At 41.9% G+C, this 22,296-nt stretch overlaps 2 protein-coding genes across 3 annotated transcripts; both read left to right on the top strand.

Moving 5' to 3' along the window:
• Positions 1-3,953: 3,953 nt before the first annotated feature.
• LOC108091825 lies at positions 3,954-14,079 on the top strand. Its single transcript, XM_017191203.1, has 6 exons — positions 3,954-4,388; positions 10,826-11,541; positions 11,990-12,103; positions 12,166-12,327; positions 12,396-12,843; positions 13,365-14,079. The coding sequence occupies exons 2-6, from the start codon at positions 10,899-10,901 to the stop codon at positions 13,573-13,575; spliced, it is 1,578 nt and encodes a 525-aa protein (XP_017046692.1). The 5' UTR covers positions 3,954-4,388; positions 10,826-10,898; the 3' UTR covers positions 13,576-14,079.
• Positions 14,080-16,385: 2,306 nt separating this feature from the next.
• On the top strand, positions 16,386-20,755 carry LOC108091838. Of its 2 annotated transcripts, none has more exons than XM_017191218.1 (5): positions 16,386-16,488; positions 18,576-18,934; positions 19,335-19,487; positions 19,629-19,768; positions 20,104-20,755. In XM_017191218.1, exons 2-5 carry the CDS (start codon positions 18,585-18,587, stop codon positions 20,634-20,636), a joined length of 1,176 nt encoding a protein of 391 aa, XP_017046707.1. In that variant the 5' UTR covers positions 16,386-16,488; positions 18,576-18,584; the 3' UTR covers positions 20,637-20,755. The 2 variants fall into 2 exon arrangements, with proteins under 2 accessions (XP_017046707.1, XP_017046708.1); XM_017191219.2 differs by lacking the exon at positions 16,386-16,488 and adding an exon at positions 18,244-18,320.
• Positions 20,756-22,296: the final 1,541 nt, after the last annotated feature.

Below are 22,296 nucleotides of genomic sequence, written 5' to 3'. Positions count from 1 at the left end.
CATCTAAGCCTAGGATTAAACGTAATTGATGTACTGTTTGCTATCTCTAATTATAGGATAACTTAATGTTCGCCCAGTTAAGTTTATACCATTGTCCACAGTTGTGAAATAAAATTAGAAATAAATTTCAGCAGCTCCTAAGCATCCGTACGCAATATGTTTCACTCTCTGCCGATGGCAACACTACACAAAACTACAAAATATTTTAATAAATGTTGTTTACAAATACTGCAAAAAAGAGCTGTTTCACTTGAAAATGCAATCTCTTTTTAAGTGGAAATTAGAAAAGACACTTAAAATGAAATGAGTCTGCATTTTAGTTACGGAGGATTCGTGTTCCTCCTTGAAGCAATTCGAGATTGAAAGCAAATAAGGCTAAATGGGAACATTCATTATCACAGCGGAATTGCAGTTTCTCTTTAAAGATTTCAAGCATGGAGGGTAGGAAACCTGAGTTTTTCTTAAACCTCGCAGCTCTTAAGTAAGTGTGCAAAAGGGACATGGAGCTCACCATTTTAACAACCACGGCCATAAACAGCAGCTGACCCGCCCAACACTTAACCTTTGACACTTTTGTGGGTTCGAGACACTCAAGCAGCCGCAGCATAAAAACCCACGACCCATAAAAATAGCATACAAGCATGCGAACCTCGCCTGTATGGACACCGCCATAAGGAAGTTGGCGATCCAGAATGTCTATACCCGAATAGTTTTTGTTTAAAAATATATTTGTTGGGGAGTTGGAAAGGCACAACCATTGACACTTCAACGTGAGCCCCAATTAAGGCAGTTTCGGGTGCACTAATAATAAACTCATTAGCCCGCATACTTCGCATGGCTCATTCGAAGGGAAATGGCTCGTTGGGAAAGGTGAATTAGTGCATGATTACAATTCAATTAGACCTACGCACCGCCGAGGGCGAAAGGTCGGTCACCATCGCCTCAGATTCGCCACTCAGTTCACAGTTCGCTGACGTGAGGCACAAACGTAGATAAATTACGTGTCGCACGGAAAAGTGAAATGTTCCCAGCAGCAGGCAGGGTGAAAAATGAAACAAAAATACAGAAAACTAATTAAAAATTTTCGTTGGGAATGCGTTATGCGACAGGTGAGGCAGCTCACCGGCTTCTGGCTGCTGTAAAACCGTCAACTTCGGCTGGCCGTTTGTTTTGACGGCCGGTAACGGCCCCATGCACTTGGGCTCCGTGAAAGTGTTTACCTTACTTTTTGTCACAGTCCACTCGCCTGGTCAACACCGCAGAGTGCTGATTATGGAAACCCATCTCACTTTCTTCTCATGCAGATTGCGCAATGCCAACAAAGCATTCTGGCAGCGAGTGTATCGACCAAATCGACAACTTTGCCGAACCGGCGTGAGCTGGCAATTAGCATATTTATGAGTAAAAGTGAAATTAATGATTGGAATAAAATTCAAAGCAAAGGTTCGCAAATATTTGCGGCAAACCCAAGACCCTCTCTGCATACCAATGATTGGTTGCCGATTCAAACTGAGATATAACGTAATAGTGGTTTGGGGGTTTGGTGCTCTCCAATCTCTGCATCCCCCCTGCCATTAGACACATGTATTTGGATGGTGATGGAGGATGTTGGATGCTGGATGCTGGATGTTCGGCATCGGAAGGGCTTTCTTTGACATCTTTGGCGGCTCTTTAATAGGCGCTAAATGAATTTGCTGCGAGCACTTTCACATGGAGATGGCCGAAATGGGTGTTCGCCAACTTTTCAGCCATTGTCTGTGCAAAGAAGTTGGCCCCGATTTGCGCTGGGCGTTTAGAAAACATTGCTCGGACCATTGTTACATTGAGAGTGGTTATTGATTTTGCGGTCTCATAAACTGGCTTTCATTCCGTTTTGGCTTTTGAGCTTCTCAGTGGTTCAGTGGCTCGGCACTTGGTGGTTGAGGTTGTGGAGGGTGGGGCGTTGTTTCCGCTTGTTGGCCACAAGTCAATGGCAAAGTTTGTCACCAGAAATTAATAACAATGTGACGCTCAGTTGGCCAATTCTAAACGACGACTTTCTCATGCGTAAACCGGCCAACAAAACCCGTTCGCAGATCAAACGATGCACACTCATAAATAAGTGAAAATGTGCTTACTCTTTGCGCTGGTAAACTAGTTCAGTTTACATATTTATAGAAATTGAAAATGCTCGGCAGATGTGCGCAAATGCATTTTGTGTTTTTTCACCGTGCCTCGAATCCCTAATCCTTCGATCCCCCGACGACTACATGTGCATCGGATAAAGCCGGCTCCCAATAACCGATGTTGGGTCTACCAAAAGTGCTAAATTATTTCGAAACCAGAAAGAATTTGTTGTCCTCGGAGCTTATTCAGTTCCAAAATCAGTTAAGCTTGCTTGCTTTGAACCATGAAACCCACAAAGCCACTTCAATTCGGAAATGGGGAAAACTTTAAAGTTTGCAACTGAAACTTTGCTAGGAAAATTTCAATGTAGCCGCATAGCACTCTCATTTGTGAACCAGCCTTTGTGAAGTACCAACAATTTTTGTTCACTTTTCATTCCTATTTATCCGATGCTACAGGTACGATTCACAAAGTTGTTTACTCAGAATTGAATGACAATTTTCATTCAAAATCAGCTATTTTTAATATTAATAAATAAAAACTTCGAAGCTGCCAAAAAATTTAACAGTTCAAGAACTACATGAAGAATGAATTAAGAAAGCACAATCTGCCTGATATTGTTCAGGCAAATTTATTTTATTTTTATAAGCCCTTAAGATAACAACGTCAAAATAATATATTTCACTATTTATTGCTGTCTACAGCTCTACCAGTTTTAAATTTAATAAATCCCGAAGTTCATAATTACTAAGCAATTTGCAATATTAATTATTTTTAATCGAGCAAAAATTGCGTAGGGGTGCTCAGCTTTTCACAAGTTTAACCAACGCTTCTGGCGGGGAATAACGCAGGGAAACAAATTGTAACAAATTAAATAAAGTTTGCGGCAAGTCTTGGCCAAGTTTTTCAGCAGAGGTCCGCAGCTTCCCTCTCGAGGCAAACAAAATCGAAAGTTCGACTAAACCAGCGACAGACTGACTAAGTGACCGCTTTCCGTTAGCAGATGGTGACTCTTATTTTGCGCCATGACTTGGCGAATATCTGGCGATGCATATTACTCATATATAGTATATCCACATGCAAAATTGACATGCAATTTCACGGCGACAGGGTTCGTGTTTTTTAATATTTGTGAGCTGTCCGAAGAGTAGTCGTTATCATAAGCGACTAATTTCCCGTGTGCAAGAGAAAATGGGTACCTGTTGATACGGCTGTGCACTGAGAAAAACTCAGCAGCCATTGCAAAAGCATGAACACTTTTTTTTTACTCTTTTAAAAGCTACAATGGCCTTCTTCTGACATTTTAGTAAGTAACAATAAAAATTTAAGAACGAATTTGATAATTAGGTAAGGTAAATTGTGTGATAACAAGTAATACATGGGTGTACTTATTTTAGATATAAAGTTAGATTTTTTTAAATTAATTGTAAAGACGTTTAGACTTTAAAAAAAATTGTTTAATTTTATGTCTGGGTTTTAAATGTAAATAAATATTAAAAAAATATTTAAAAACTCTATATTTATTTACTATTTGAGTGAAATATAAAAAGCTAGAAGAAAATAACAGCTGAAATACTTTTAACAAATTGGATACGTGCAGTCAGCGAGCAATATTCGAAAGTTTAGAAGGCAGAGCATTTTTTGTCCGTGCAGTTGACGGCTTGAAAATTCGACTTTACCGCCGGCTTTGCCTTCAGCTCTTGGCCCTGCTCAAAGTCATGGCAATCGGCGCTCTTAAGCCGCTCTCCGCTACGTAAAACGTTACCCGCTTACGTAGACTACGTAAACCTGAAACTGGTTGATCGCACCCGCCGTTTGGCTTTCGCCCGGCAGTCCAAATCCACGCGAGCAGAGCGACAGACGCAAACGCGCGAGAAATCCGAGAAGAGCTAGTTTCTGATGGCAGTTAGCCATTGATTATAACAACTGCCAAAATACTGCCAATCTGCGGCGTGTGCTGCACTATTTTAAAGTGGGGCCATTGTTTGCAGTGGCGAACACTCGGGGTCCCGTGGATTAAAGTGCTGTTAAAGTGAAACGAGCTGTGGCAATTGCATTGACAAAGGAAGTGAGCAAAGTGAGTGAACGGGTTTCGGCCAGTATTTTCACCAGGCCAAATCGGAGAGCCGACGCAAGCGGCAGTGAATGCAATTCCGATTTCGAAACACACAGAAACGAAAGTCAGCCGAAGAAAGTTCTCCGAGGAATGCAAAAATTGAATTACCAGCCAACTGAGTAGCCAGAAACTCCTGGAGGAACCACACAGCCACGAGTGCGAGAAGGTAAATTGAGTTGTAATTGATGGCCGCCAGTGAGTGGTCCCATTAATCATGAGTGGAATCCTCCGTGCAATCTTTGTTCACGAGTCTCGATTCGGTCAATTAATGAGTTATTGCCTCCGCTAGGGAGAAGGTTGTTACCACCGCAAAGACAGAAAAGAAACCGATTGTTAACATTTCCCTGTCGACACCGCGTTGCTGTTTAAACCCATTCATTTCGCTGTCCCTCTGCATTTGTATCTCGAAGTTGCTCAGTCTCACACTGTGTGGGCCAGATACTCTGTCCGCTAACTTAATAGAAAAGCTCGGCGGCTCCGTAATTAATTGTCGAGAGATGTTATGTAAGGCGAGCAGCTGGCCTACCCCAACTGGCCAAAAGGGAATCATCTGCTCGACTCGGCCGGCAATCGAAGCGTCGCCAAATGTTTTACGATACTTTCTTTTTTCGGCTCACAGCGCGTAAAAATGCGTCGAAGAAAGCCCTCGTCTCAGTCGATCAACTGCAAAATTATGAAAATGATACGTGCGGAGGAGTGAGCACCACACAGAGACAAATTGTAGACCTCAACTTAATGTTTACAGCTCTAAATCTTATGGGGAATTGTATCTTTTGTTTCGATTTGAAAAGCCTTCAATGGATTGTCTACAGAAATAAAAGACTGTCATTGTGTCTGAGCATTGTTTTAATACATGCTGATACCAAATGGAGTTTAACTAAAAGTCAACAAATAGTTTCAAAGAAGAAATAATGCATTTATACGGCTGTTCGCTTTAGTTTTACTTTAAAATACACAAAATATATTAAGGCTTTCTTAGATGCTTACCCGATTTACCTGAAGTAACAAGTTCCTACTTCTATGTAGAAAACCCTTTTGGTAGAGCATTGAAAATCTTCTCTGTGCATATATCACTGCATTTAATCGCTCTGCAGAGCACATATTAATTGCCAGTGGGCCGTGGAATTGTGGTTAGTGGTGCATCTTAGTGAAATTCGAGTGGGCTTGGAGGCAGGGGCACATCCTCGTGAGTCATGACTCATGAGTGTTTTCCCAGTGGCAAGCCACTAGCATCTTGCATACTCGCACTTTCGTTTTGCCAGCTTTTAAATCCCGCCTGCCGGAGAAGCAACTTTCTTGTCGAGAGCACTCATATCAACCGACAGCTGCAGATGCGGACCGCATTCACACTTATTTTCCATATGGAAGTGCTGTCGCTCCACATCCTCGCAAGATGGGCATGTCAAAATGGTTTCACGGGCACTTGAGCGCCGCTTGAATTGGCTGTGAATTAAATGTCATTTGGGGAAGCTCGACTCGAACAGCAGCGATTGCATCACCGCGATTTTAATTTGGGCTTACAGCACCGACTTAATGACACAAATGGCAGTCGACTTTCTAAAGCCCAGCGGAACAGCAGTCCAAATAGCTAGCAAATAGCAAAACACCTCCCAGGTGCTGGGCACGCATGTAAATCACTCAATGCGAGTGAGTGAGTGGCAACCGAAGAGCGACAACGCCCCATAAAACAATCAGCGCCTAATGGGCCCGCTAGCATTGCGGCCAAATTGGCGGCTAATTGGCGAAAACAACATTCCACCTGACGCAGCCGGGAGAGATTGCCTTACTGGATTGCTCGGCGGGGGATCGGCTGAATCAGCTGAAACCGAAAGTCCTACCACGGAATCGATTAAAGCCATTCCGGAAAGGTCTTGGCCAAATTCCGCACGTAGCTGCCGTTATACCGTTTTTGAGTGAGAGCAGATAAGTCGAGAAAACAGCTTGCCGGAGCCATTAAGGATTTGCGAGGCAGTATTTATCGTGTGTGACTTAACGTTGGACTGAAAGCTGCCAAAGATTAAAGAGTGACGAAGGTTTCACATGGCAAACGCACACTCATTCAATTTCGTATTCAGGTTTTTATCGCCTCAGCTTTGTATGAAACTGAATTGAAGAAACGTCACCGTAGGAAGCCAGCTATAAAAATGTAAAGTGCACTTGAAAAACGTGTTAACTTATGTGCATATGAATTTTACACGTTTGCCAATACTTGACAATTTCATATAAATTACTTAAACAATTTTAAATAAATGCATTTTAGGTATTTTACACTGCATGACTCTATGTAATCGACCGTATTTCAACTAGACTTTTTCTGAACTCTTTATTGAAAATCCTTGAGAACACTCACGACAGCCTCGAGGAAATCAATTTTAAAGTGGTGTAGTCGAAAGTGACTGTATAAAATATGTATTTTAAATTGGATTTTTCACAGAAGATTTTCTGCATTTTGTAGAAGAAAGTTGGGAAGTAGAAATAGAATTGGGAATAGAATCGACTGGAGTTATTAACTGTCACAGAGAGTCGACCTTCTCGACCATAATTCTCCATTTGTGCGCAACCATTTCAGAACCTACGATATCTGTGGCTGAATGCACCTGCCATTCGACCACGACAGATGTCCAAATGGCTCTCCCTGGGTCTCGACCAGCTTGTGGTCTCGGCCAACATGTTCTCGGCCTTTGTTGGACTTAACGGTTATGTCACATACTAACAGTTACGATGCAGCGCGTTTACGAGCATTTCGACCGTTAGCGAGCGCTGTTTGTCAACCAGCTCCACTGCCGAACTGGTAACTGGTTGTCATTGTCAAAGTTTCGTACTTTGCGGCTCCACTGCTGCTGGTTTTTAGAAGAGTCGTTGGACGAGCGTGTCGCAAGCCCCGATTGTCAGCTTATTGGCCCCGTGACCTCCCCTTTACTGTGGAGCCACTGGAAATATGGAGCATGTGCGGCGAGACATCGGTTTCCATTAGATCAGAACCCGGGAAACTTTTGTGACTTAATTGGGAAACTTCGCTTCGGATGAGCGCCGCTGCATGGGGAGCAGAATAATATGTTAGGAGCGGAATGGTGAGCAGAATAATATGTTAAAAGCGGGGAGGCTAAAATCTGATTAAACGCAGCCTCAGCCGCCCGTTGGCTCTGCGAAAAGTTTGCCTCAACTGTGCCGGAGCGGAATATCAGAGCATGAAGGTAGACCGAGCACAAACCATAACTAAGTCTTGGCCAAGGGGGCGGCGGGGCTCAAAGGGCTGGGATAGAGTTCTAATTGTAATGCTTAAAACTAATTTGCATGATGCCATTGCCACGACCCAAAAGCGTGCACTCTCTGCATAATTAATGCGGCAAAAGCGCTGGAGAGCACGGCTTAAACCGCTCGGCGATACTTTTAATGAAATATTTAGACAGACGCGGTAGGGAATACCCCAACAAAAAGAGCAAACGTACAAATGATGGCCCCTAATGGGCAGGCAACGATCTTGATGTTTCCATTAGCGGCGGAGTTATTAGCTTACTGTCTCTTGAAATCCCCAGATGCATCTTGATGCTCAAACAAAGCGAGCTGAGCGGTCTTGGCTCACAAACAACCGCACTGCATTTCATGGGAAAAATTCAATTGCCAGAGCAGAAAGCAGAAAGTATTTTCAATCAGTCAGTGCAGCTTATGGGTGGTTTCCATTGAATGCGATTCATCAAAGGCTCTTAAGAGCGCAAGCACACAAACGAAAAAAAATATAAATACATATTTCGAAGATATGGGTCAAGCTGCGCTACTCCCATATATTAAATTGTAGTCGGTTTAATTAAGTGGTGGTTTTTGCTCTGAAGCTATACAAGTTCAATTGAAATATTTTTGTTTCATAAAAAGTAAATCAAAGTGCTAACTTTGCCTGAATTGGTATTAAAAGAAATCAGTTAGGCATATTTATAATTTTAAATTAAATACATTTTGTTCTTTATATTTTCCTACTTAAAATTCGCCGTTCAATAAGTGTTCATTTGATTGCCTTGTCACATAAATGTTTTGCAACTACAAATCAAATACAAAATTATTCTTGATAACGATTATTGGATTTTGGCTTAAAATGGCACAAAATTTTTCAGTTTACTTTAAACGACAACTTTAAAATTTAAATAATGATATGCAAAATAAGAAAGGAACCCTTTGCAGGGGGAAAGTAGATAAGCTGCCAGCGACTGCACATCCTTAATTTCCAAATTTCCGCCTCGTCATTTCACTGAATCCACATATCTGTTGCTGAAACCTTTAGTGCACGTTGTCATCACGAAAACATAACCAATTTGGTGCGGGATCGGAAGTACCATCTCCCTCCTCTAAACGGTTTCCCAGTGGGGAACATTAGAGGAGCGCGGTAGCATTCTTACCACCTGCCAACACGTGTTTTTCAATTAAGTTTCCAGTCGACTGCAGACGGCAGACTCTTAATCCTTGAGTGGCAGAGCAAACAAATAAAGTAGAAAACAAGAAGTTCGCTGATTCGCTTTGTGCAGCCCAATTGCTGGGTGCAATTTGCGGCTGTGCAGCCAACAAACTCAGTTCTGTAATAGTTATTCGTGCCATTGCCGCTCAGTGTGGAAAATCGAAAGTGAAAATGCAACACGAAATAACGTGATCTGGGCTGGGGTCCACAGCCCGTAGTCCGTAGTCTGAAGTCTGAAGTTAGCGCCAACGCATCTGAAGTGCCGGGCTGGGTAAACACAAACAAAACAGTGTACATTTTCACTTTTCCCCAGCGAAGAGCTCCAGAGCCCCAAAGTGTGGAGCGGGCGTGGACGGAATGGAATATGGAGTGGAGTATGGCCAACATGGCGAGCGGCGTGTCACAGAACGAGTGCGACGATTGGCGGAGACAAATAAAAATTTGACGACGTGCTTTGTGTGCCGAAGCGGGGCTGTTTTCAAGGGGTAATGGTGGGAGGTGGGTGGTGAGTGGTGGGTTGTGATGGGCACGAGCCCCTTCAATTGAGATGCCCATCAAGTGGGAAACGACAAATCATTCACATTACCCAGCCTGATTAGCGGCCTGGTCGAAACAAACAACGTTATTTAAACTGCACTCTAAAAAACAATACTTCGGAAACAAAAAGCCTTACTATTAAGCTTAATGCATTGGGAAGATAATTTATTTTGGTATTCTTATAAAAAGAACTTATAGAGCCGCCCTAAATTCAAGCTTGCTATTCTTCAATTATCCATAAAAAAAATTTGTTTACATTATAATAGACTGAGAAATAAAGATTAGACTTAATATTTTTTTCTTCAGCAGTATTTCTGCTCTAGATGGAACACCCTCTATAATATAGAAAGCTTTAATTTTTAAAATTCACTATGGTTATTAAATAAATAATTTAAAAAACCGATAATATAAAGATTTATTTATTTAAATACCAGATTTAATAAAGAAACTTATTGGAATCAGTATTTATTGAACTAGCTTTTCCAATGCAAATACAAAATACAAAATACACAGCACGGGGAATCTGCTTAAAAATATTGATAAAATTGTGGGCAAAGGTAATTCAAAACCAGTGCTGATTTGCACCTCGCTTCACAGTAAAATTGATTTAAGTGCTCTACAAAATTAGCAGAAATTTACGCACGAATCGAGAAAATTGTGGAAATAATTTGACGAAATGGTAATCATTAAGTTACTTCTATTAACCCGGCAAATTAGCGAGCAAAAGCCGAAGCGAATTTAATCTCAAATTATATGAAAACTAAAGTAAACACTTTAATGGATTATTGAGGTTTATTACTTTATGCACGAAATCCAATTAAATATCAAGTTACTCCTTTAATGAGTGTAAGGCTAACATATCTTTAACTATGAGGGGAGGTATATAGTACAACCAGCTAAAGAAAAATGCAAATGTGGACATAAATAATAATTTAATAACTCAGTCAGCAAAAGGTCGGATAGCAAAGCTTCATGTGCGTGTATTTGCAGACTATTTTACTATTTGCACGTTTTGTTTGCTCCTTTTCCATCCTGTTTCTTATACAAGTATCTACGGCAGCCATTAAAGGATAAGAATAACAAGCAAAAAAACTACCCAAAGGGATTACTTTTAATGAAAATATGAGGAAGAGAAATCTCTTAAAAGAGGTACTTTAAATAAACAAACACCAGTGCAATGGGCAGGAATTTCTTAACGAGTCACATTTTATAATAAAATATTTATCATAAAAATTATTTATAACACCGATTATTTATGATTTCATTTTATTATCGAAATCTGTTTGAGTTGAGAATTTCCTCAATGTTTTAAAGAAACAATACAAACTTGAAAAAATACTTATCTTCTTAAAATATTTTTTTTGACTTTAGACATGCATTAAGATAAATGTCCTTCGGGACTGTTAGAAGAACAATATTTTTAACTGTGCTTTCTTGTACCTTTATCCTTCAAGGACGCACGTAATTCGCTTATCAGGATGAGAGTTTTATTTCGGTTGCCTGTCACGTTTCGAAAAGTTATTTATTCGTGTGCCAACCGCGCTGAGTTCGCGGAAATTGGCCACAATCCATTGCATTGAACAAGAGAAACCCCATTTAAACCGAGCAATTATTCATTACAGAAAGGCGAACTGAATCGAGTTGGATCGAGGACCTTGGCATGCGAGTGCAGCTGCAAGGCGAAGGATAATAAAAATGGGGAGCCAGAACATCGACGGAGCGAAATTAAAAGCAAACAGCCACAGAAAGCGGCGATGCAGTCCGCTGTTGTTTGGTATTATGTTCCTCTGCAAAGTAGCGATGGCATCGTCAGATGTTGCCGAATCAGGAGCCCCGTACAGCCAGCCGCTCACCACGATGGCAGGACAGCCCCGCAATGATGACACCTTCCGACCCATTCTGCCCATCGACATCAGCCCGGAGTTCATCTCCCGCAATGTGTTCACTAAGTCCGGGCAGTACAGGGTTTTCCAGCCTGCTGAAAGCGAGAGCGATCTGCGTTTAACGGTGGCCATGGGTCGCAGGAACTTTAAGCATTCTACGGAATCACCCGAAAAAGAGCAGTCTGGGATGCCACCAGTGAAGACGAGCAACAGCTCTGCGGCAATAGAGGCTGAGTTAAAGAGTCTGGAAGATCTGCTGCAGGACTATGTGGAGCAGTTCTTTAGCCAGGGAAAGTACGAGCCCACTCCCGGTTTGGTTTTAGCCCTTCAGCAGAACCACTCGAAGCCAGTATCCGAGAACATAAAGCGCACCACCCGCAGCATTTTGGAGGACACCAATGTAGAGCTCAATGTGCCGAGAGCCTTCGAAAGTGCCCGACTGCTCTTCTTCAGCGGTAAGTAAAAGTTCGATTACAAAAAAAATATTAACAACTCATCATCTCAACTAGAGCACCCAAATGATTCTCTCTGGAAACTAAAACCACATTTTTAACACACACTCTCATTCTGCAAAACATTTCCGCAATGAAATTACTTCTGCGTTCAATTACACATTTTAGTTGTCTTAATTTAGTAAAATGAATAGCTAACTATCATGGCTGAAGTGTTCAAATGATTCTGTTTGGAAATTAAAGCCACACTTGTACCTTACTCTCTTATTTTTCAAAACATTTCTTCTGATCAATCCCATATTTGCTGACAAAACACCGAAGCTTAAAAAGCTGTTGACTTGAGCACAGTTGTTTTTTTTGTTGAAGAGATTTTTTTTTTTTTGGTTTTAAAACCGCTCTTGAAATGATTGCTGTGGTGCTTTTCCTAACGATACACCAATTTCCTCTGCAGGCTTGAAGAAGGTGATGTGGCCCATCTACATGGGATTGCAGGTGCTGAAGAGCGTGCTGTTTGCCATGTTCCTGCCGACCATAATAAGCAGTGTTAGCCGGCTGATTGGCAAGGGTAAATCTATGTCAGCTGTGAGCGCCCGAATAAATTTAAATATTTGTGTTCATTTGGGACAGGCATCACATCCGGCTCGGCTGGCTCAGTGCCACTTTTCATCCGCCCCATGGAACCGCCGCAGGAACTGGACTTCCGGGACAACAGCATGAACTTTGATGACGACAGCAAGTTTTCCCTGGCCGACGAGGGCAAAACTCCGGCTGGCTACGAGTACAACGCAGGTGGGCTACCGCAGATACGAGAGAGTTTTCCGACGACATTTTCATTTTGGAAAATGCTTACTTTGCAGAGGCTTCCCAGCAGCAGGCGCAGTACGCCCAGGTGAATGGAAACTCGCTGAACCAGGCAACCCTTTCGCGATATGGAGGCCAGCAGATGATGCAGGACACCTATCTAAGTGCCCTGCAGAGCATCGGAGCCGCCTCCTTCAAGAACTCCCAGAGCATGTCGGGATCCTTTAGCGCCGGAGCAGGAGCCGCTCCAGGAATGACTAAGAAGCCGGCGCCGGCGGTGATGAACACCTTCCAGAGCTTCCAGAAGGTGCCCAGTTCCTCGCTGCTCCTCTCCAACTACGATCCCTTCTACAGTCCACTGTTATCTCGACTGGACTCGGTCTTCGCCCAGCTGAAGCTGAATCCGGAGAACGAGGCCTGCCGCGAGAAGCTCATCTGCCTGATGTACGCCAACCCCGCAAAGTATGCTCCGTACAGCAACCTGGTCTCCGCTCAGTTGAGCAGGTGAGTTTGTACTCCTCCTGGAAGTATGCTGTAGTCGGTAACAGTTGGATAAGTACAGTGGGGAGTCGACTGGGGGAATAGCAATTAGAGAACATTAATCCCTGTGGGATAGAAAGCAATTGTAGGACAAACCTAATTAAGAAACAAGCGTCAAGGCAGTTTTCTCCTTAATTAATGAAAACAAGTTTAAGAAATTTTAAAAACATTTTACCACAAAATAAAACAGTAAAATGTTACTTCATATTATTTGAACTAGTTACTTCACATTTTAGCTTTCAAATTTTTCGTAAACGAAATAACAAGAACAAGAATGTAAACGGTAAGAGTAGTATTTTATAAAAAACCAATAACTAATGCAGTATGCTTGTAGTATATGATAAACATAAAAATAATTCATAATGCCGCATATTGTTTGATAGTGCACCTAGTTCTCAATATCTTATATATCTTAAGCAAAGGTCAAACATTGAACTTCAACAAATTTGTAAAGTTATTTCAACCGAATATTCCGCCTTTTTCAGGGAACTCAACGAGCTGCGGAAGCCGACGTCCGACAACCCGGACATCCTGCGCTTCTTCAAGTACATGCGGGCAGCGAAGGACGGGCAGGACGGCATCGACTGCGACGAGTCCTTCGCGAAGTGCAAGGAGCTGAAGGACTTCGAGAACCCGGCGATGCTGTCCACCTACAACGACATCAACAAGCTGGTCCAGGCCCGCAAACTGGCGTAGAAGACGGGTCGTGAAGTCAAGTCACAGAGCAGCAACGAGATGACAGCCAAGTTCGCGGGAGTCACGTCAAAAGTCCGTCCGTCCAAATGGCTGACTGGCTAACTGGCTGAGTGCTTTCTGGGAACGGGCGGTGTAATTATGCAAATCGTACTTTAGATAGAGTAGCCTAGCCATATATAAAAGTTCGTTAGACGCTCCAGCGGCGGCAGCTGTCAGCGGTGGGCGGGAATTGAAGGGAATCGAAGGGAAAGGGGAGGGGCTTCATTAACACGTTGTAAATAGAAAAGTTTGTTTCGTAGTTTAATTAGAGCGAGCACCAATTACTGGATGATGCTGTTATTTTAGCCATTTAGGGGAATTTCTTTAAGTATTTATTTCTAGCCTACGAATATGTTTAAATCTATCCTACCTATTTATAATATTTATTCCGTTGTTGTTATGCGATTAGTCAGCAAGAGTTGTTCAATGTCCTAAATAATCAATAAATTATGTTGTACCACCAAATATTATACCTTTAAAGACTTAAATATTGCTGGGTTGAAAGGAGAAACATGAGCATAGCTTTTTGGGAGCGTTCATGATTCCAATAACGACTAGGAGGAGAAGCTTGCCTGACGACTGGGGCATTCAAGCACCTTTCCGGATTCATTGCAAATATTTGCATTCAAGAGAAATCTCCACCTGGCTTTGAGAAAGGAGAAACTTAATTATAACCAAACACCTGCTTTTGTGTAATGTGTGCATATCAAAAAGGAGCATAGATACGTACATTTAATCAGTAGAATGTTATCCCTTCAATGCATATAATCAATGGAGTGTTTGTTTAAGTCAAAACCTGTTATTGAATTTATCAAAGGAAAATTTATTGCAGACGCCCTTATTTGCATAAACACGCATGATATGAATCATAGTTTTCCTTTTTAATACTTGTATCCAACGACTGCACAGGTTGAAGGATCTTTAATGCTTATACTGTATGTATTCAATTAAATGGAAAAGCCAAAATTAATTTCCCACAGAATCAGTTAAATGAAACGTATCTGGCTATAATGTTATGAGAAGCTGAATTCGGTATAAAAGTTTGCAGGCAAAACTAAAATCAATTTACCTGCTTGAATTTGTATTCTTTTTATCTTTTTTATTGTTGAAGGACGGTGCGAGAATAGATTTACAATGTCGGAAACGCTGTTTTCCTGCAAAACCTTTTAATAAAATATATTCCATTATTAATATTTAAATCTAAATTTCTCTAAAATAATATTGTGTCTTTAAGAGAAATTTAGGTTTAAATATTTTTAATCTATTATATTATTTATTATTGATATTTATTATTTATTATTATTATTGTTAAAGGCGAATACGTGTACCTCAACGTAAACTAAGCTTTAATTTAGAGTCTAATTTCTGAGTTATGTCCGTCATGCAAGCAAAGGCAACATGTTTTAGTATGTAAATTATAAAGTTATAAACAGTTGTCATGGGACCCTTTTATGAAAATGTGCACCAATGCGAAAGCTTTACCAATTGTTCAATTTGGGTTTTAACGAGTAAGCATATCACAAATTTTCCAAACAGTAACTTTTCACATAACTTTTTGAAAACATTTTGCCGGTCACTAAAGAGTCTTTTGTCTTTTTTTGGGTGCGCTTATTACAAAATATTTTTCCTGGTACTTGTGCATATGTGTGCGCATATAAAGGTAAATTACTAATTGTAATTGGTCATGTAGTTTTTCCTGTAGTTTCGTGATTTTAAATTAAACAAAGTTCGTTTAGTTCAAAAAAACTTATTCAATGGCAGGCACTACACAATTTTTTCTAAGGGCTTGCACGCAATTTGCTTAGCTCTTCTGAATCTGGTTCTGCTCACTGGGGAGTAACTTACATGCGTATTCTATTTGCGATTGATGAATTTCGCGCTGGACAAATGCCCCAAAGGACCGCCCAAGTGGATGATTTAATTACGCGGCAGGGGGGCAACGTGTCCGACGCAACAGAAGAGTCCTCAACCGCTGGCCACGCCCCCCGCCACGCCCCCGGTTCCCCACAACCCCTCGATCTGACGGAAACAATTTCCGACTGCAGGTATCTGTTTGCGGCCTTGTTGGCAATTCGTGCCACTGCTGACCGGCGAAAATCGGGAAATCGTGCGAGAGCGGCGACGGAAAAACCCACAGTAACGCTGCCTCTTGTTTTGATTTTTGTGGCAGGCACTTGGGGAATTTCCCCCAGTTGCTCCACAATCCGCAATCGCCGCCGCAGGAAATTGCAGAGAATGCAAAACCGATGCAAGCATCACCGCACGGTTTGTTCACATTTCGCCCTGACTTCGAACGTGGGCGTTTCCAAAAACCCGTTTGCAGTAAAAGTAATAAGTGTCTGTGAGGCAAGAGGCCAAAAATTACATAATCTTTCGCTGGCTGTGACGTACGTTTTCCCGGAATGAGTCACTTCGGCGGTGTGTTGTCTGTTGTCTCTTTAAATCAAACTCGAATTAAAGCCAAGGCCTCGACGTGCGCCACAATAACTTTGGGATTTTCTCAAGGCACACGAACGCTCGCCCAGCCGGACGCAAAACACACAGGTCGTTGTCTCTCACCCACGGAGCCCCAGTGAACCGATCCGCTGATCGATCGCGTCCACAACCTACCGCAAGTGCGAGCGTGTTGAGATCTGCCTCTTGGCCATCGTCGTTGCGGGCCAAAAGCGACGACAGCGTCTCGGCCATTGTCTCACTATTGACTTTGCTGAACTCCTCCTCTCGCCACTTCTCGCATTTCATATAAAATCTTTGCCGGCCAGCAGCCAAGGCACAGTCGCTTTTGGCCAGCAGAAAGACAGAGACGCGTGGAAAAAGCGTTAAGGATACTCAAACCCAAAAACCACCTCAGACGTTTATAGGAAACAGCAAAAGGTAAACAGCGGAAAAAACCGAAGTGAACAAAAAACGTACAAATAAGTGAAGTGAAGTGAAATGAACTGCGATAAATTGTGTAATCACCAAATGAAATGGATGTGGGAAACGCTAATATTACCAATTTCAACGACCATTCAGCTGTGGCTAACGCAGTAATTCAATATTTTAAACATATTTGCATAACCGGAAGCTCCCTTAAACAAATTAAATTTAACCAAAATCGATTTTGAAAAGCTTCATGGAAAGGCATTCTTTCTTAAACAATCCTTATAAAGTAGATTAGTAATAAACTGTCATAACAAGCATCTAATTATTGCACATTTACAAGCTAAATCAAAAACAACATTTGGTGCTGATAAGAGTTTACGTAATTAAATAATATTAAAGTCTTATAATTTTGGTATAGTTTTTGTTACACACAGTAGGATAATATAAACCCTAATAATTGCGAAAAGTTTACCGCTATTGTAAAAGGTTATTTTTTACTGTCCATTTACTTATATTTCGCCAAATGTATACAAACATGGTGATCGGTTCAAGGGTGCGCATAAATTTTTATGTCTTTCCACCCGATAAAGTCATCATTTCCATTTATCACCACTGTAATTTCGTAATATCGACCATCGCCAGCCAGCATTTCATTGACCTTCAGAGGCGAATGCAAATGGAGAAGCAAAACAAAAAGCCAACAAACGCGACACAGTGACCAAAATTTTTTAACGCTTTCGACATCCCTTTCGGGATTCACTGACTGCGCAAAATATTCGCTATGAATCACTGGGTGGATTTATATACGGTTGGTGCATATGTGTCATACATTTCAATTCTGTAAAATAATAGCTTCCATCAAAAATTTAAATAAGATGAACATGTGCCTCACGTACACTGATAAAAAAAACATACAGAAAAGTTTGCCTGCCTTTGGGCGGTTGATTTTATGTTGCCATAAACTTTCTATTCTTCCGCCATAAAGTAATCTTTGCTGCATACTGTTTAGCGCAACAAAAACTTTTCTCCTGGACATTGAACTTCTGTAAAGTTGGTGGCCAAGCACAGAAGCAAATGCGAATTTGGCCCAAACCACCAGCGGATTGCCACACAATCGGCGCGCTGATGAGGCCCAAACTGGGTTTGGCCCAAATGGGAGCGCAACGAAAGTAAAAGCCATTGGTCGAGTAAGTCCCTCGAGCATAACGAACTTTTCGTGAGCGATTTGAGTGGGCGCCTATTTTAACACAGTGGCCATAAAAAGATTTCAACTAGTGGTTTTTTTCATATTGAATTTAATCCACTTTTAGTCGCTCCCCTTTAAGCAGCCTAAAATGTAAAAGTTACTACAAATTTGGCAATTAGTTTTGCATAAATAGCTATTTTGAAACGGCATAATTTGTGTATGAATAATCACAAACTTACCAATAAAAAATATTTATTACAATAACTCATTTCAAACTTCATTTTGTTAGCTTAGAAATCCATTTTAAACCACTTAGTTACCACGTTTGACCCACTGTCTAAATTGCGCGTTGAGCACGCTTTTGCATTTCTGGCTGACCGGTCTTAGCCGACCTTTTTAAAGTACATTAGGCGAGCTGTTTCTGCGCTTTAGCACAAGGTTCAATTACGTGCATTTGCCGCCTCATTGCCGCCAAAGGGTTAAGCCGGCAAACCGGTCCGCCTGCATTTCACTTCTTCTGTGGGCTTATCTGTAGTTTTGGGTGCAGAAAGCTCGCCCCGAGAAATTTGAGCAAACTCAGGCAAACAGTAAACATTGAAGAGCAAAGAGTGGCAAGCTGCGGCTCAAGTTGGCTTGAAAGCGAGAGTTATTACGTGTGAGTGGCTAATTGCACGGCGTGCTATTGGGGCCTCCGAGCCATCTGAAAAGTGTGTCAGTTTTAAGTGGCTGGCCAATCCGCTAAGCCAATAATCAGTTGCCAAAAAAGCGGCTCTTGGATACATACTTTTTTTGACATCGCGTGACAGAGCCGAAGAGGCTGGAATAATCGGGTGATTGAGAGAAAACTTCAGCGGGGTTTCAGCAAAAAAATGTGCCAGTGGTTTCGACTAAGCCATTTCGTCTTCTTCAGCTTACAGCTATGGCAATGAGAGCGCTCGTCTTATTGGCCGCCATCGGTTTGGTGGCCGGCGAAGGTCTCCGGCTGCCGGACCAGCAGTCGTCCAGCAACATCCAGCAGGTGTATGCGCCGCAGCCGCAGATCCAGCAGATCCAGCAGCCCCAGCAGATTCCCCAACAACAACAACAGCAACCAGGAGTGGGAGAGGAGCGCGGAAGGTCCTCCCTGCTGAGCATCTTCGGACTGGGCAACGACAACGATCCCTACTTGGCCAGGACGAACAGCAACTGCCTCGGCGGCGACCTCTCCGAGTGCTTCAAGACCCAGGCCCTCAACACCTTTGACGAGATCTTCTTCAGGGATCATTACAAGTAAGCATCTGCATTCATATCATCCTGAAAACAAAAGTTCAACCAATAATTTAAAATACGATCTGCAAGCAAACTACCAAGTCGTGATTTACCCCTTTGTTTATTAATATCTTTCAAAATCACTTCACATTAAAAAAGAAAAGTCATGCCTTTCCATTTAAAGCCCTCGTTTTCTTTCCTCAAAACAATTTGCAAAAAAATGAACTTTTAAAAAAGTAGCTTCCCCTCAAGAACAAATGTTTCCATTCACAAAATAGGAAGTAAAGTTTTCCATTAAAACTTTCCATAACAAAAGCATCCCTTAGCGAAATTGTTTATTAAATCCCCGCTCTAGAATTAATTTTTCTTGGTTTTACACAACTTGACAGGGAAATTAATGAAGCCATCCCTTTGTTTCCAGGCTCACAGACTTTGCTCGCGTGGTGAGGTTGCCGGAAACCCAGCAGAGGTCCTTGCAGCAGGAGCCCTTTGAGTACGCCGAGGATCCGGAACTGGAGACAGCTGACGACTCCTGGAACCAGCTTCTGAAATATGGACTGCGAAGGGCCGAACGGTAAGCTGTCACAATTAGCCAAATGACTGCGGCCCGTGCCGGATGCAAATTAAATTGGGTCCGCCAAGTTGGCCGGGCTTTTGCATAAAATATGAGATTGTTATGAATATGTAAATGACACGACTCCCTCTCCTTCCGCAGTTTTGTCAAGTCCACGGCTCTGGAGGTCGAGTGGCCCGAGGAACTCACTGAAGCCGGTCGTTACGAGGCCCGATTCATCGGAAACGACATTGATGGCGAACTGGACCTCATCGACGATGGACAGCGTGCTGGCCACTTCTGTAAGTCTTCAAATTGTTTCCTATTGTTGATAGTCAAGCATTGTACATATTTATTTATATGGGAAAGAGAAGAGCATAAAATTGTTTTCCTTTCAAAACTATTCTAGGAAAGTTTTCTTTATTCTACGAATGGGCGTTTTGTAACTCCCATCTTTAAAGTTTCCTTAACATTTTGTTTAATGTTCAACAAAAACATTATGACGTAAAGAAGACTATGCTTAAAACAACTTCGAATAGATTTAAGGAGATTTTATATAAAAAATGAATCTCATATTCATTATTTACAATTGTACAAGCACTATAACATCCATTATAACTATAATTTCCTTTTGCAGCCCGCAAGAAGCTTAAGAAGATGATCATCCCCCTGCTTCTGGTGCTGAAGATCTTCAAGCTAAAGCTGCTGCTCTTCCTGCCCTTCATCCTGGGAATCGTGGGCCTGAAGAAGATCCTCGGCCTGGCCGCCATCATCCTGCCCGGTCTGTTCGCCTACTTCAAGCTGTGCCGCCCGCCAGGTGGCGTCAGCGGTGCCTTCGGCGGCGGATTGTCCAGCCTGTTCGGCGGCAAGCCCAGCTTCCCCCAGTACAGCCCGCAGGGAGTGGGAGCGGCCACCTACTACCACCACCACGAGCACTTCGAGGGCGGCCACGGAGGAGCAGGACCCTACTACCGCCAGGAGCCCAGCTTCGCGAAGCCCTACACCGACTACTACAGCAAGAGCTACCAAGGCCAGGAGGTGCAGGGTCAGCAGCAGGTGCCCGGCAACTCGGTGAGCTTCGGGGATCCCCAGGAGGCCGCCTACAACGGGTACTATGGTCGCAACTCCGGCAAGGACATTGCCGCCGAGCAGCAGCCACAGAAGAGCTAAGTTCGAGGACCTTGACCGCGAGCACGTTGTTATTTATTTGGCCCTCGGCCTCGCTGCATTCCTATAAGAATATTTATTACGATACTTGTACTTGTAAATAAAACAAAGTTTTAAATGGATTCCAATTAATTTCGTGCCGGGGAAGGAAGGAAACCATGGTTGCCGTGGGCGAGAAGGGGAGCGTTGTTTCCAATTAATGGCAACAATTTCACTACAAAACGCTTCTCCAAATTCTGCACTTGCTCTGCTTTTACTCACACTGGAGCCGATAGAAATAAAATGCAGCTTTTAATTAAGGCAATGAAATGCCAGGGCGAGAAACTGAGGAAAAGTGGATTGGCGTGTTTTTCGGCTTGGCTTTTCCTGACCGAGGGTTGCCATAGAGCTCGCAAAAATGGCAATAAATCATTTGAGGCCCAAGGCTCCAGTAGATAAATCTCTCTTTCTTTCGGTTTTAATTGTGTAAATATTAGTAAGGTTGCTAAAAATCAATATTCTCTCATCCATTTTCTTGCCAGCTTTGATTAATTATGATTAAGTTGTAACTATTGAAAACATTTCACATTAATCATTGCTAAACTCTATTTTGTATTAAAGACTCCAATTTTTGTAAACAAGTTGTAAAAACTATTAATTTAATTATAAGTTTCTTGAATTATTAAATAAAAATAACTATAATTTTTGGATTTCTCAATTTGACATGTTTCTATACTTTAACTAAATTCAGATTTAAGCCAAAGCAGTAAATAATTTCTGGTAAATGAATTTATCAAGTGAAGAACTTGAGCTGCAAATGGACCAAATAAAAATTGTACAAGTATTTATAAATGTTTGGGTATTTATTTGGGTATTTTTTATTAAAGATTGGATTTCAGTCTTGGGTATAAAATGTTTCTTCTATTTTAAATTCCACGACCCTCCCTCTCATAAATATTCAAACTCCCCACGATTGGCTTGGCCAACTTCAAAGTCAATGCCAACAGCAAAGCAGTGATATTGGGAGCTGGGTAGCTGGGTAGCCGAGTAGCCTGTGTCTGGTGTTGTCAACGCCGTCGGAGGAGTCGACTGGCCTGGACCACATTTTCCAAAAGAAAGCGCAGCAGCCGCTGCTGATGGGCTGCCAGGCGGCTTGCTTCAGATTGAGAAATTGTTATGACTCCAACCGGGGACCAGTTAGGCTATAGCACTCAGAAAATACAATCAGATTCTATAAAATATTGGTTAATACAATTTTTTAAGCTTAAATAAAAAAATATTACTTTTTAAAGTATATAATATATTTAAAGATATATGTGAAGTGCGCTTTATTGTGTATTTGAATATTCAATCTAACAATCTTTCAATAATAAATGCATAAACAATAATTTTCTGAAATAATAAATGACAAGAACAGTAGTGTAAGGAACAAATACAACAAATCCTATTCTTAAAGAAGAAAAATCTTTGATTTTTACTACATTTAATGCATAATAAAGATTAAGATCCAATAATCAACTTTAAATTCATAGTTGTATACTAGCACTTCATATTTCTCCAAGTGCACTAGTTGCCTCAAGTGGCCTGGGCGGACGCAATTGGCTTTTGGTGAGGTTTTATTTGGAAGCTGCGATCGGAGGAGCCAAACGGTATATGGACAGATCGCCTAGCGGTTTCTGCGACC

Source organism: Drosophila ficusphila, unplaced genomic scaffold (assembly GCF_018152265.1).
Source record: "Drosophila ficusphila isolate 14025-0441.05 unplaced genomic scaffold, ASM1815226v1 contig_791, whole genome shotgun sequence".
Lineage (NCBI taxonomy): Eukaryota > Metazoa > Arthropoda > Insecta > Diptera > Drosophilidae > Drosophila > Drosophila ficusphila.
Note: the sequence above shows the minus strand (reverse complement) of the source record. Positions and strands in the feature narration are given on the sequence as shown.